Here is a 13,784-nt window from a genome sequence, read left to right on the forward strand (position 1 = left end):
TGTAATCAAGCTCAAAGACCAGAGCATCAGTACCATTACCACCGAACGCCATTAGTAGTTGGATACGGTTTTGCACGACGTCCAGGACCCTCGTCTCCCGCACATTTCCGGGACTCGATGAAGTTCTAGGTCACATTTGGTACGAAAACAGAGAATTTACCGTACCGCTTCACGGCGCACGCACGTTTAATTGGCAGAGCTTTGACCTTTTTCAAAAGTTGAAAAGCCGGAGCGGATGGAAGTAGTCTCAGATTCACATGAACGTACGGAGATCTTACTTGACCGTGAGTACACGATGCGTGTATAAGACTCTATTTTTTGTGAATGAATCAGTGCCTGGAGAGGAGCCCACATGGATGGTGCGTTATTCCTGGTGGTAGGTGAAATACACCTGTCAGACTATGCCGTTGCACGCAAGGACACAGAAATAGTATGCAGACGAGGAGAGCCTATGTTCGACATTCATCAGGACTGCCGCACCAGCATAGACAGATTCATCGTAGGAAAGTAGGTCAACATCCTTACACAATTCTGACATCGCGAACACAGGCTGGAGATCTATACCCTAGTCAACACGCTAAGAGTGTACCAAGTTGCTATATTGCAGTTCGTGGTCATGGTCCAAACCGTAATACCAAACAACATCGGCCCAAAATCAAAAGTATAAAAGAAACAAGTCCGTCGTTGCATGTAAACACAACATCGTCTCAGTAAAAGCAAAACAGATAACCTATCACTATCATGAAATGTCAGTGTACAGGTGCAGGTATATTAGTATATGCAATGCTAAATCATATAGTCAGCGCCACACTTGATTTATGACAGGAAGATCATGGCGAAGAGGGTACCGGTTAAGCCGGCAAGGGTAGAAACACCAACAGCGACGGCACCGCCGCTCTGGGTTGCGCTTGCAGCACCAGCTGTGTTCGAGCCAGTCGAAGTGGACTTAGCGGTGCCAGTAGCGCCGCTTGCTGAAGCGGACACCCCGGTAGGGGTGACGGTGGCGAGGCCAGTGTAGAGGGCAGCACTGGCGTAAGTGACACAGTTGGATGAGGCGGGAATGACAGCTGTGTAGGGAGGGGCGACAACGCCAGAATTGGGCTGAGTGTAGGTCATGGTGACGCCGCCAGTGACGTAGACACCAGCAGGGGTCTTAAGGTCAGAGTCGCAAACTTCGAAGGTGCCGTTCTGAGCATTGTTGGGCATGTTGTAGCTGCAACCCATGCGGTCGTAGATGTTCTGGCAGTAAGCGGACTGGTTGGCACTGCTAGAAGCAGGATCACAGATCGTGATGCAGAAGGCGTTGCCACCCATGAAGCTACGGCGCGTGAGAATGAGAACGGGAATTGACTGGAGATGGAATGCTTACTTGGTCCAGTCGATAACTTGCTGGTAGGTGTTGTTGTCGCCGTTGTTGCTTGGGAACGCGTTAGAGTACATCAAGCCTCCAAGAGGGTTCCCACGCTAGAAAAAAGTCAGTTCGATCTTGATCCAATGACATGGGAGACTCACGAGATCAGCACCGTGCGGGTCGAGTTCTCCTCCATAGTCTTGAGCGTTCATGTCAATTTGAGTCTGGTCAATGAAACCAGCGATTTGGATGTACTCCGACGTGCGGAGTAACTGAACTCCCTGAAGGGCACCGTTGGGAATAAGACGAGTGCCGTGGCCAGGCTTAGTGCACCATGCAACCTCCTCCTGCTCAGTATCGCCGATAGTGGAGTTGGGGGTGAAAGGTGCCCACAAGCAGAAATCTGAAAAACAAGAAAATCGAAAATTGACATTATGAGCGATAAACGCATGCAGTGTTCGCAAAGGACGCACCGTCGATGTGGTTAACCATTGAGGTTTGGCACATGGAATTCTGGTTCTCGGTGGTGGAGTTACAGATGTTGTAGCCAACCTGTGGGCCACGGATAGCGGCGGTGTTGTAGTCGACTTGGTAGGGCTTGAAAAAGTCGTTCCGGTGTGAACATAGGAACACAAAAAAGAGGAATTGAAAGCTCACAATTCCTGAGGGGTAAGCATAGGTCTTGTCGACAAGGGGGGTTGGGTCAGCTGGGTCAGGTTGAGCAAGGGCAAATTTTGACGTGGCAGCGATGGCCAAAAGCACGGAAAGAGTGGAACGAGACATGTCTCAAAGATTGGTGGTGGTGAGAGAAGAAGGGAGACAAAGAACGCTCTGGTTGTTGGTGTGTGAGGAAGCGAGCAGAAAAAAATGGGACAACCGCAGTCGGATCAAAGCCACTTCAAATAGTTTCACAAAAATAGTTCACACACCGGAAATAGACCGCTGCTATATTTAGTCACATCATCAACCCTGGTATAAGTTTTAACTGCCGCCATCAGCTGAACATAGCTATATGCTTGTGACATGGTAAGTACTTGTCTTGATACGTGTGCTCACATGTGCTCACCTTGTCCACCAAATGAAATAAACGTTAAAGCCGGCTTGCCTGCGCCGTCGGACACCTTCAAGTTGCATGCTGATTCGGCATGCAGCAGTGTACGTCGCGTGCGACAGGTGTGGGATGGAAATCCCTGGCGACCGTATCAAGTCCTCCATGGATTATAAGTTAAGCTGGTGCGGGTCTCCAGCGTAGAGTCGTACAACCTGTATCAACCGCAAATAGGCCACCATCAAGATCATGAATCGCGAGGGCCCCGGCCGTGAACACCGGCGATGGGGATTTCCACCGTGCCGTGTTGGCAGCGTTTGAGATGTTGGCCAATGTATGTTGTACTCCACTTCGATTAGCTCGAGCCCTTCAAATCATTCGACTATAATGCATGTTGGAGCAACGATGGAGTAATAATTTGGAGTGAATGGACTTCGTGAGTTCGCGAGTGATTCTCGTACATTCTGTTTCAAATCATCTGGATCTCGTTCAGACATCGATTCTACGATTTCTCTCGTCTTGCGTCATACTTATCGTCATTGTACGAGTATGACAAAATACGTCATTAGCGTCATTCTTACTAGCGCTCCTTTTCCTCACAAGCTCCTATAAAGTACAGGACTTTATAACGCTCCACCTCCCCGTCACCGTCATGTCCACTTCACAACAACACGCCATGGACACACTATCTTCGGTTATTGCTGCTCTTGACGCTGGCAAACTCCCCAACCAACAGCAGGCGGATGCCGCAATCGACTGGATACTCCAGAATATCGTCGCGAGGGTCGAATCCTCCGATGCCGGAAATCTGAGCGAGCCAGGCAAAGCCCTTGCGTATGGCATACAAGACCTCCTCATTGCGTACAAGACGCTTGGGAATAACAAAAATTGTGATGCATCTCACCTTCGCTCAGAGTGGACTTTATCTCATTGAATTCTCTTGGTACAGATGACAACCTCTTACAAGACGTCCTCTGGCATCTCTCTGAGGGAGATTTCGCAGACACGCGCGTAGAAGCAATTGATACGGAAGAGGCTTCTGCCGACCTCCAATCTATCCGCTCCGCCATCCGCACTCTTCTACAAATTCTTTGGACCAATGTCAGCGGTGAAGGAAGCGTCCTCCTGGACGACTTTGCGTCCTTTGCGCGTCTCGCTATGGCCGACCTCGCAGGGGTCATTGAAACTGGATCTGCGTACGCCAAGGAAAGTTTACGCGAGTTCGACACGAAGGTGCAGCAGGGCGAACGGGACAATTTGGGGCGGAAGCGCCAGACCCCGGAAGAACTGGAACAGAAGCGCGAAGAAGATACGAAGAAGAAATTTGAGCAGACGATGGATACTGCGAAAGAGGCCGGATCCAAGGCTATAGGTGTCGGGCAGGACGTTAAGGCATCTGCTGAAGAAATGGTTGAGCGCACTCGTGCTCGTCTGCAGGAGACTTACTACAATGTTTGCTATTTCTGTTATCAGATAACATGGTGCTGACGATGATTTTCGCAGATTTGTGAACGTGCGCAGAAGGACAAGGAATACCGCCGCGCCCTCTCTACACTTTTCGACACCGTGTCAAAGTGGATCAATAAGTCTCTTGATACTGCCGCTGACATCAACCAGTCAACGTCGCTCGAGTCTTCCATCGACGATCCTTCTGAAGAGAAACATATTCTCGAAGCGCTTTGTGGCATCCGCACTCTCGTCGAGCGTGCTGCTGGTGGCAAGTCCCTGGATGACGTCTTCGCCCAGTTCCGCCTGTGCGCTGTTCACGTCAGGAATGACAAAGACCTAAAGAGGTGGTTTAACGATTTCTTTGCTCACGTCCGGAAGAGTCTCGACGAGCCTGGATATGCACGGTCAGAAGAAGCACAACAGGTGCATCGACGACTTGGCGAGCGTTGGAAGCAGCTTCTTGACCAAGATTCGGTTGCGGGACGTAAGTGGAAAGAGGACGTGCGGGTTCTCAGGGAGCAGCTTCGTGCTTTTCAACACGCGGTCACAAGCGATGTTGACTTGCAACGTATGCGGAAGGCACATGTTGCGTTCGGTAGGGATTTGGCGCAGAGCATTGGTATGGCCGGACAGACGGGTATGCAGTTTGCCCTCGATCATGCTTCGTGGTTCTGGCAGGACGTGTTCAACGTCTATGTGCCACGCATTTTGCGCGTCATCAAAAACATCCCAATCCCAAGGTAAGATCCAGAGGCAACGTTGCGTTCTCAAGATTCACTGACGAGCCTTATAGAACTGAGTTCGTCGACAACGAGATCGAATTTGTGTTGGAGAATCTCAACGTCTCGTCGCTGAGCTTGCTCCCTGGACACGTCTACATCCGCAATATCACAGATGTCGACATTACCGCACCCGCTGGGTCGCAGTCAACAACCACTGCCTTTGGCACCCTCACGCACATACGGATGCAAGCAGTTCAGCTCGCGCTCAAGGAGGTCTCATTCTTCTACAGGGACAAGCTTGCTACTGTCGGGCCCAAGGAGTTTACGGGTCTGATGGAGTTCATTCTCCCCCCAAAGGGGATTGATATTGACCTCAAGTTCCGCTTGATCCCAAACACGCCTGAGGGTCTCAAGGAGCGCGAGCGTCTTGGACGGTTCTTCAAAATCGAGCGCATCGAGGTGACTTTGGCGGAAGATATCGACTTGGAAATTAAGCAGTCCAATCATCCCATCTTGACATCCGTCTTCAAGCCTGTCTTCATGCTTCGCTTCCGCGATGCAATTTCACGCACTCTGGAGGAGCAGATCCGGGGGCTGTTTGATACTGCTGACGCTTTGGCATTTGATATTGGGCGGCGCTCAGAGGTGTTCCAGGATGCTGGGCTTGGGACTTCGTCGTCTGTCGTTGCTGCAATGTGGAGCGAGATAGGGAAGCTTCGTCGGATGGAAGGTGGCCTGTTGTCTGGGTGGAGAGCGACTGGAACGGGAATTGTCAAGGATGATCTGGGCGGCAACGCGAAGATTGCGATGGGCGCAGAGCCTCAGATTCTTTCGGGGGAGAAGAGAGGTCCTTTGGGGACTCATGCGGAGCCGCTTGCAGAAAGGATTCCGGGCGCGGATGTAGGAGGTGCCTTGGAAGGTGCGAAGACTACTGTTGAACGAGTGGAGCGTGCCGGGAGGGAAGGATTAAAGCAGGTGCAGAGTTTCAAGCAAAGCGTCGAGCACAAAAAGTTGGAGGAGGAGAAGCGGAGGGGGTGGAAAAGTCCAGCATTCGATCTCTAATCATTGATAGTTCGGCTGGTACGTCCTTATATTTAATGAGTCTCTAGTTTAGATACGATGTCCGTAAGCACATGAATAAACGGGCAGGTGTACAAAATGCTATAATGACATATTACTTCCGCTCCTTGAGCGAGGTTGCTACGAATGTTTGTACCTCTCCAGTGCCGTGTGTTCTGTAGTGTCGAACACCGTCCCTAGATCTTTGAGCAGAATGACACTTCACTAAGCCCATCCTCAGATCTTTCAAGCCTGTCTTCATGCTTCGCTTCCGCGAGGCAATTTCACGCACTCTGTAGGCGATAAAAATTCACTGCTATCATCGTCGCCCAGCAAGTCCGCTCTGAGTATTCTGCTTAGGAAGAGACTACTTGTGGATTGCGCTCGGTGAATTTATTCACCATCCGCAGAAGTGAATCTTAGCCACGTCGAAAGGATTGAGAGCTCTTGGTTACCTGGTAGACCTGATTATTGTTTAATCTTCAGCAGAATTAACCAGATAACTAAGATCACTATTGTCAAAATTAAACGTTAGAGTCTCGAATAAAGTCAATTCAGCGTGCATAAATTCAAAACAGCGCTACTGCGAAATTGCATCCTTCACACCCATCAGGCTTCAACAAGGAACCTTCTTTGAGATTCCACAGGTTACATGCCAGATCTACAGCGTAGAATAAATTAAGTAATTACACGGGAATGAAGCCGCGAAATGGAATACCTCGAAGTTTAGAAGTGGAGGATGATGTGGGAACCCTTTGACTCCACTTTGAGAGCCACGAAGTCCCAGGTCAGGATAACGTTGTTGTTTGCATCAATTGTGACGCTCGCGTGTCCAGACGCAAGGTTTTTGGCCGCTCCATCGAAATCAAGTTTCACTTGGTCGTCGACCTTGAGAGGAATTATGGACGACACGAGGAGGATGTGTCCAATGATAGGGACATCGATAAAAACATGAAACGCTAGACTGCGAGAGGACGTGTTGAGGGTGATGTCGGCCTAGGGTGGAGGGTGTGGACACCGTTCAAAAGGGTGAACAAATACCACCAGCAACATGGACTGACCTCAACAAGGCTGATCCTGACTTTCTTGTTAATGATGCCCTTGTCAGCCTTAGTCACCATCTGGTGCGTGTAGAGGACTTGTCCGTCGTCGAGCTTCACACTTTCGACATGAGCTTTGAAGTGATCCAAGTGCTCTGCAAAAAATTAGGGTGGTGGTCCGCCTGCTGGCCAGCGTACTCACGAGCAATAGCTAGGAAACCGCGGAATGAGCGTTGAGCTGAGGTACTCGAGAATATGATATTTACCTTGGAAGTCTTTGATTGCACGGTCTGAGGCAAAAGATATCTCGCCGGGGGCAATCATCTGCGAGGGGGGGAAGAAGGTCGACATATTGTATGGTGTGTGAGTGTGTGAATACTCGGGGTAGATAGTTGGAGAATGAAAACTGCAGTTTACAGTTCATGATGGGCAGACTTTATACCACGAGCACATCGTGGAGGCACATCTACAGCGGCGACATGTGAGGACTAAGCGATGAAGGCACCAGGCCACCGGACTTCATCTTCTTGCGCGATCGAACAACAAACGATGCGGTCTTTTCTCCGCGCGTGCATGGAGGCATTACAACACTGAAGGAAGGGAGTGCCTTGTACCTTCAAATATTTGCAGATGGCGCATCATATGCACCTTTAATTTTGACGTCCTCGGATAGATCTTGACGGGTGTGCGCCGACAGTGTCATAGTAGAATGGCAGCTCCGTTCCTTTTCGGACCCTGCCAGTGAGTAAGTTACCCGTGAGTTGGAACAATTCTTACTCAACAAACGACTAATATCTTGATTATCAATTAATTTGAACGTTACTGTCGGGCTAGTACGAGGATATTAACGAAAGGCTTGCACTGTCGGGCTAGACTGAGGATAACGAAAGGTTGAGGCCGGGCGTATGACGTGTGACTTGTTCAAGTTCTTGACCAACCTAGTGCTTATGGCAGGTATCAGGTAAGATTCTCTACCATTATTGATATTCATTTTCTCCATTCTACTATGACACTGTCGGCGCACAAATTTATCCGTCAAGATAGACGTCAAAAGGTGCAAAAGATGTGCGCATCTGCAAAAAAAAAAAAAATTGAAGGTACAAGGCACTCCCCTCCTTCAGTGTTGTAATGCCTCCATGCACGCGCGGAGAAAAGACTGTATTATTTGTTGTTCGATCGCGCAAGAAGATGAAGTCCGGTGGCCTGGTGCCTTCATCGCTTAGTCCTCACATGTCGCCGCTGTGCCGGATGGAAGGTGGCTTGCTGTCTGGTCGGAGAGTGACTGGAACGGGAGTTGTCGAGGATATTTGGGCAGCAATGCGAAGACTGCGATGGGCGCGGAACCACAGATTCTGCCCAGGGAGAAGAGAGAGCTGGTTGCAGTAAGGATCCCTGTAGGTATCAGAGGTGCATCGCTTGAAGGTGCGAAGATTGTTGTTGAACGAGTGGACCAGGCCGGGAAGGAAGGCTCAAAGCAGTTGCAGAGTTTCAAGCAAAGCGTCGAGCACAAGAGGCTAGAGGAGGAGAAGCGGAGGGGGTGGTGGCAAAGCTATAACGATGTCCATGTATATCTAAGATTCATTCTTTCCAACTTGGAGCGCATCACGATCGTGTGAGTTCTGATATCTGACTCGTACTAAGAGTGTTCATCTGGCACCGGCAGAAGTTCGCCCCACCCTACAACGCCTGCTCATCATGTCTCAGGCGCTGATGAATCCCTCAGCCTGTCCTTTGCCAGACAGTTTTGTGACATTCTGCAGCGATCAACCAGCATCCACGTTTTGTTGGAATGTCAAGGTTGAGAGTGATTCAACGCTCTTACTTTCTAATAGGACGAGGGCAGACTTGATCCAGGATGCTTGTGCAACTGCACAGCGGTTTTTACATGACGGCCCTTTACGAAGGCGATGCGGAGAACCACCAGTCAATGTAGGCTTCTTCGCGCACAGTGGCTATGACCTCTTCGTGGGGTTCCTCGCTGCCTTAATGAACAGGTGGACTGTGTGTTTGAACTTTCTTCTTTGCCTGCGAATAAAACCTGATGATTCCAAGCCAACATTAATATCTGATAAAAATAGTCCTGAAGGTGTAGTACACCTTGTTCGTGCCTCCGGTTCTCAATGTCTTTTCGTTGACGCTACTCATTCAAACCTCGTGGACGTCGTACGACGCCAAGTCCCGAATATTCAAGTTATTCCTCTGCGAAGTGATGGCGGGACGACTGCACAATTCCCTGTCACGTACCCTCCCATCATCGACCAAAGTTGTGACTTAGACTTAGATGCGGTCGCGTATAATCTACATACTTCAGGATCAACAGGTCTGTGCAATCATCTCTCCGCGTCGATCTAACCTTCAATATGTCATAGGACACCCCAAATTGATACCAGTTACTCACCAGCAGTGGTACGATCAAACCATGCGATTGACACCCTTTCCAGGCCGTGCGGTGTGCACCCCTATGCCCATGTTCCATGCAAGTGCATCGATTGATGTCTCATCAGTTTACTCACGCATATCTCTAGACGGTCGGGCTTACTTGCTTAACCAAATTCACTATTGGTGCGGGCTGCATACCCATAATTATTGAATCCCCGCGACCCTGCACGGGAGAATTACTGTGCGATGTTCTCAACCGCTTCAATGGTGCGATTTGTGTATCGCCTCCATCCCTACTCGAACAGATCTCCTTGATGGGAGAAGGAGCTATCCAAGTGCTTGGCTCTACATATATGGTTTTGTTTGCCGGCGCACCCCTGCAAGAGCCTATCGGTAATAGATTAGCAAGTCATGGCGTGAAGATTATCTCGGCCTTTGGAACGTTAGTGTCCTCGGCTAAGCATTGATTATGTTGCTTTCTGATCTCTGGATGCAGCACTGAGACCGGTCAATTAACTGTAGCAGATGTCAGCTCTGATGATCCTCTCGACTGGCCTTATGTCCGATTCATCGATCCGTCTGCAATAGAACTGGTGGATGTTCCCAATACCAGTGATTTGCGACGTTTAGTTGTTAAGGTACTTTTTTTTCGAAACATTACGTTTGACTTGGTTCAATGTGACCCGTACCATTCAGCCAGGTCGTTTTGTGTCTTCTGACCTCGTTAATCACGATGATCCTGTTGGCTTCAGCCCCGGTGACCTGTGGCGGGAGCACCCAATAAAAAAAGGCATCCCCAATAATTCCTGTGCAGATTACTTCGTTAACGTGGTTGTACAGGACTTTGGAGACACGCAGGAAGAATGAGCAGTGTGGTGAGTATGGGCTTCGCTTAAGAGATGATTGTAGCCTACTGATATCTCTTTCCTAAGACTGTTCTCAGCAATGGAGAGAAGACCGACAACGAACAGCTTGGTAGGCATTTTATGATCTTTTCGATAGCCAGGTAGCAGACCTGAGCTTATACACAGAGTCACTTATGCTCAAGAACCCCGTTGTGGAAGGCGCGATTGTGTTTGGAGAAGGTCACTTGCAGAATGGGCTGATTGTCCTTCCAAAAACCTCATCTTTGGACGATGCTGATTTCGCAGCATCCTTGCAGTCAACCGTTCAGCACATGAATTCCATTATCCCAAAGCACTCTCGGGTCGTACAAACCCTCGTTATCCTCGGAAATACGCAAAAACCTTTCGTCCTGACAGACAAAGGGACTATCAGACGCTACGAGACACTTGCTCTTTACTCCAAAGAGATTCAGGAAGCGTACGCGGCTCTCGAGTCTGGGTTTCCTCTCAGACCTCTACCATTAAAGGATGATCACAAGGGCATTCTAATGTATATCAAGGCAATCGCAGCCTGTGTACTTGGGGTGGAGGTTGCTGTTGAAGATGACCTTTTCTCCCGCGGTTGGTATTTTTTGCATTCTGCCTATGTAGTAGCTAGCTAATATCTGTTTAGGCATGGATTCCTTGTCAGCGGCGAATTTTACCGCATACCTGACGCCACTCTGGAAACTCGTTAGGGACACAGAATTACCTCGTAATATCGTCTACAAATATTCATCCATTGATGGCCTGCATCAAGTGATCATCGGGAGAATATCGCACATCGTGCATCGTAATGCAGAACAGATAGATGCGATCATCAAGAAGTGGACTTTTCCGAATCCTGCTTCAGCTCCAACCAGTCGTTTATCGTATTTGGAACACATGTCCAACGATTTGGACGACGGTCCCATGACAGTGCTCCTCACAGGATCAACAGGCGCGTTCGGTAGCCACGTCTTGTCAGAGCTCGTCCAGAGAGAGGGAGTCCACGCTGTTTACTGCTTAGACCGCGCGAATCCTCGTTCGGTAGGTACTCATACTCGACGACTAAGACGCGAAGCTGCGTCTGGCAAAGGAGACACGAAGGTCGAGTTTTGGTCTATGAAACTCGAAGAAATCAACTTGGGCTTAGATTCAGAAACCGTTCAGAAGGTCAGTTTCTTGAATCTACCTGACTCTGATCAGTTCCAACGTGTATTAGGTTTATAGAGACGTTACCCACATCGTTCATTGCGCATGGGATGTGAATTTCAACCACGAGTTGGAACACTTTCTCGACCCCCATGTTCGTGCCCTACACACGATGCTCGAATTATCTGCTTCCAGCGTTCGCACAAAGGCGCCGCGCATCTTTTTCATGTCCAGCGTTTCTGCTGTTGGGAGTTACTCGGGGCCCGAGCACACTATCCCCGAAGTTCCTTTTGACTCGCCGAGTTTGCCGCTTGACCAGGGTTATGCGCAATCGAAGTATGTTTCAGAAAGGGTTTTAATCGATGCATCCCGAACCGCAAATATACCAGTAACAATTGTGCGCGCTGGACAACTCGCTGGCAACACCACGCTAGGCGCATGGAATGCGTCGGAACACATTCCTATCTTCATCCAGGCTTGCTTCTCTTTGAAACTTATGCCCTCTAAAATTCCGGTTCGTTATGCAGATAACTTCCATATTTTACCAATGATCCCATTCTCATTATAGAACCTGTCATGGACGCCAATCGACGTTGCATCAACCATCTTGGTGGACATCATGCTGAATGACCCTCACCGCCATACGACCAATCTTTTGGTACGGCACATCGATAGTCCCAAAGAACTCGCCAGCTCGGATTTTCTGCAATGGATGGTTGAGGCATCAGGGGATTCAATCGCTCTTGTATCCAACGAAAACTGGCTCGACGCAGTGCGAAATAGCCCGAATGTCTTGAGGGCGAAACATTTGCTACCGTTCTTCGAATCGTGGCTGTCCGGTGCAGCTCAACATAGGCATCGTGTGCTCAGCGTACAAGACACGAAGCTTTTGTCTGCAAGCTTTTCTCGAGCACAGATAACACCAGAGCTCTTCAGACAGTATGTGGACTTCATTCGCAGAACAGACAGATTATCTATCACCGTATGAACAATCTCGGTCTGGACACTCTTCGACGTAAAATTCGATAGCCTGGTATCACATATTATTGCGTTTCATTCTATGATGTTGAGACCATGAAACACTAGTATAGTCATCTACCTATATCGCTAAAGATTGGATTAAATATCTCGATGTTGGAGGTACCGCCAATAGCCTGGCAGCATATGTACTACTGACAACCACATCTAACAAGATTTTAGCGCAAAGGCGATGCACGGACAATTTAGGACTGACGTTGTATAGAAGGAATGACGTTTGGTCCGCTGTCCTGCTTCTCATCAACAAAAATCGAACACCGACCAGCATGGAGAAGCAGAGCAGGAGAACGGTGTAAGCCCAAGTTAACTGCCACATGAAGCCGAGAGCGATAGACCACGTTACAAGCAGTGGCAAGATTGAGGCACGACCCACTTGGGGAGACACGATCGGTAAAGTTAATCTGCCGATTAATCTGTCTCCCGCCTCGTCTTTGAAATCCTGGGCGTGTATAGTGGTAGCAAATACCGCTGTGCTTATCGCGACAGACAGACGTCCCACGGCGTCCATGTGCGACGTATGACAACCTTCAGTATTCATCGATCATCAACCAACTTGCATCTGACCGGAGAAATACGCTACTCACCTGCGATCAACGTTCCGCCGACTTCAAACGAAGCGAATCCTATCGCAGTGACGATGTTTTTCGTGAGCCAGTGGCGGTTTGCTTGTAATTCATTGTATAGGACGGTAAATAGCACGAGAGCCATGCTAGAAAGTAGCACAGGACCACCATGTAAGGCGGATATGATCCAGCAAGCTGGAACTAAGCCCCAGCGTAGAATGGTGGCATGTCTCAGCGATATTCGACCAGCTGGCAATGGGCGAACGGGTTTGTTCTTCGCATCTTCTTCGACATCTAGTATTTGATTGGATGTGTCGAACTGCAGGAGATGCAAAAATATCCACCAAACTACTGGGAAAATGCGATCCGGGGTGCAAAGTGGAGCTGAACTGACCGATAATATCGTCTGAAAGTAGGGAAGTCATGCGGAATGAACTCATTAGTAATTTTAACATCACAGATTAAAGACCTACGATGGGAACCAGCGTAGTTTTGATGTCAGATTTGACAAATAGAAATATTGTCACGAGGAAGCCGAATAGTGTATCACTTTGACCGAAAGTCCTCATCTGCACCGTGGCTAAAAGATCTAGACGAAGTTGTTCAACATCGGCGCTGCAGCTCGAAGCATCGTACCACCTACCAAAAGGAAGCAGCAGCAGTTCTTGTTCACTTCTTGCGGTTTATAAGTGTCTATTGGCGACTCACGTTGAGACTAAACTTGATTGGCAATAGACTCGGAGGTGGCGAAATGCGGTATCGTTCCATTACAGCAGAATGTAAGTGAATGACAGGTCCGACCTGGCTCCGAGTCTATCTTGATAAATTGGGCCAGCGCTGAAAGCATGTGTCAGATACGGTCAACTGGTTGCGGGCCCTACTGGGCAAGATCTGGTTGTGGGTGTCAGTGGACATTATCCGAAGACGTATTCAAATCAGGTCAAACTCACGAAATCGACATCGTGCTACAAATCATATGCATGATGCACGCACACCGCCATATGACGACTCGCCACTTAAAATTGAAACCTTATGCAACATGGGTGGCAACACCCAAAAGGGTACGGACCCTGGCCAGGCAGATCTACCGTCGGTCTCGTTTTAAAAAGTGGAGAAG

At 49.0% G+C, this 13,784-nt stretch overlaps 5 protein-coding genes across 5 annotated transcripts; 2 read left to right on the plus strand and 3 right to left on the minus strand.

Moving 5' to 3' along the window:
* Positions 1–477: 477 nt before the first annotated feature.
* Positions 478–2,219, minus strand: DEU56DRAFT_824762 (uncharacterized protein). The gene is made up of 5 exons (XM_041354258.1): positions 2,009–2,219; positions 1,825–1,948; positions 1,513–1,754; positions 1,370–1,464; positions 478–1,318 (listed from the first exon to the last, which is right to left on the minus strand). The coding sequence occupies exons 1-5, from the start codon at positions 2,132–2,134 to the stop codon at positions 817–819; spliced, it is 1,089 nt and encodes a 362-aa protein (XP_041204593.1). The 5' UTR covers positions 2,135–2,219; the 3' UTR covers positions 478–816.
* Positions 2,220–3,075: 856 nt separating this feature from the next.
* Positions 3,076–5,632, plus strand: DEU56DRAFT_743663 (uncharacterized protein; the record flags this gene model as incomplete). Its single annotated transcript, XM_041349024.1, has 4 exons — positions 3,076–3,289; positions 3,349–3,851; positions 3,903–4,588; positions 4,642–5,632. 4 exons carry the CDS (start codon positions 3,076–3,078, stop codon positions 5,630–5,632), a joined length of 2,394 nt encoding a protein of 797 aa, XP_041204594.1.
* A 723-nt stretch (positions 5,633–6,355) lies between these two features.
* DEU56DRAFT_759223 (uncharacterized protein) lies at positions 6,356–7,020 on the minus strand (the record flags this gene model as incomplete). Its single annotated transcript, XM_041350296.1, has 4 exons — positions 6,356–6,625; positions 6,691–6,824; positions 6,872–6,880; positions 6,936–7,020. 4 exons carry the CDS (start codon positions 7,018–7,020, stop codon positions 6,356–6,358), a joined length of 498 nt encoding a protein of 165 aa, XP_041204595.1.
* A 1,194-nt stretch (positions 7,021–8,214) lies between these two features.
* Positions 8,215–12,110, plus strand: DEU56DRAFT_568857 (uncharacterized protein). Its single transcript, XM_041346854.1, has 13 exons — positions 8,215–8,281; positions 8,333–8,670; positions 8,722–8,989; positions 9,039–9,145; positions 9,195–9,490; positions 9,545–9,686; positions 9,745–9,838; positions 9,889–9,923; positions 9,981–10,023; positions 10,080–10,514; positions 10,567–11,087; positions 11,137–11,580; positions 11,635–12,110. Exons 2-13 carry the CDS (start codon positions 8,365–8,367, stop codon positions 12,052–12,054), a joined length of 3,111 nt encoding a protein of 1,036 aa, XP_041204596.1. The 5' UTR covers positions 8,215–8,281; positions 8,333–8,364; the 3' UTR covers positions 12,055–12,110.
* On the minus strand, positions 12,111–13,439 carry DEU56DRAFT_568903 (UbiA prenyltransferase family). The gene is made up of 5 exons (XM_041346855.1): positions 13,311–13,439; positions 13,141–13,256; positions 12,689–13,073; positions 12,301–12,629; positions 12,111–12,251 (listed from the first exon to the last, which is right to left on the minus strand). Exons 2-5 carry the CDS (start codon positions 13,234–13,236, stop codon positions 12,186–12,188), a joined length of 876 nt encoding a protein of 291 aa, XP_041204597.1. The 5' UTR covers positions 13,237–13,256; positions 13,311–13,439; the 3' UTR covers positions 12,111–12,185.
* Between the last annotated feature and the right edge of the window lie 345 nt (positions 13,440–13,784).

The sequence above is a fragment of the Suillus clintonianus genome (assembly GCF_016758775.1).
Source record: "Suillus clintonianus strain FC179 chromosome Unknown DEU56scaffold_86, whole genome shotgun sequence".
Lineage (NCBI taxonomy): Eukaryota > Fungi > Basidiomycota > Agaricomycetes > Boletales > Suillaceae > Suillus > Suillus clintonianus.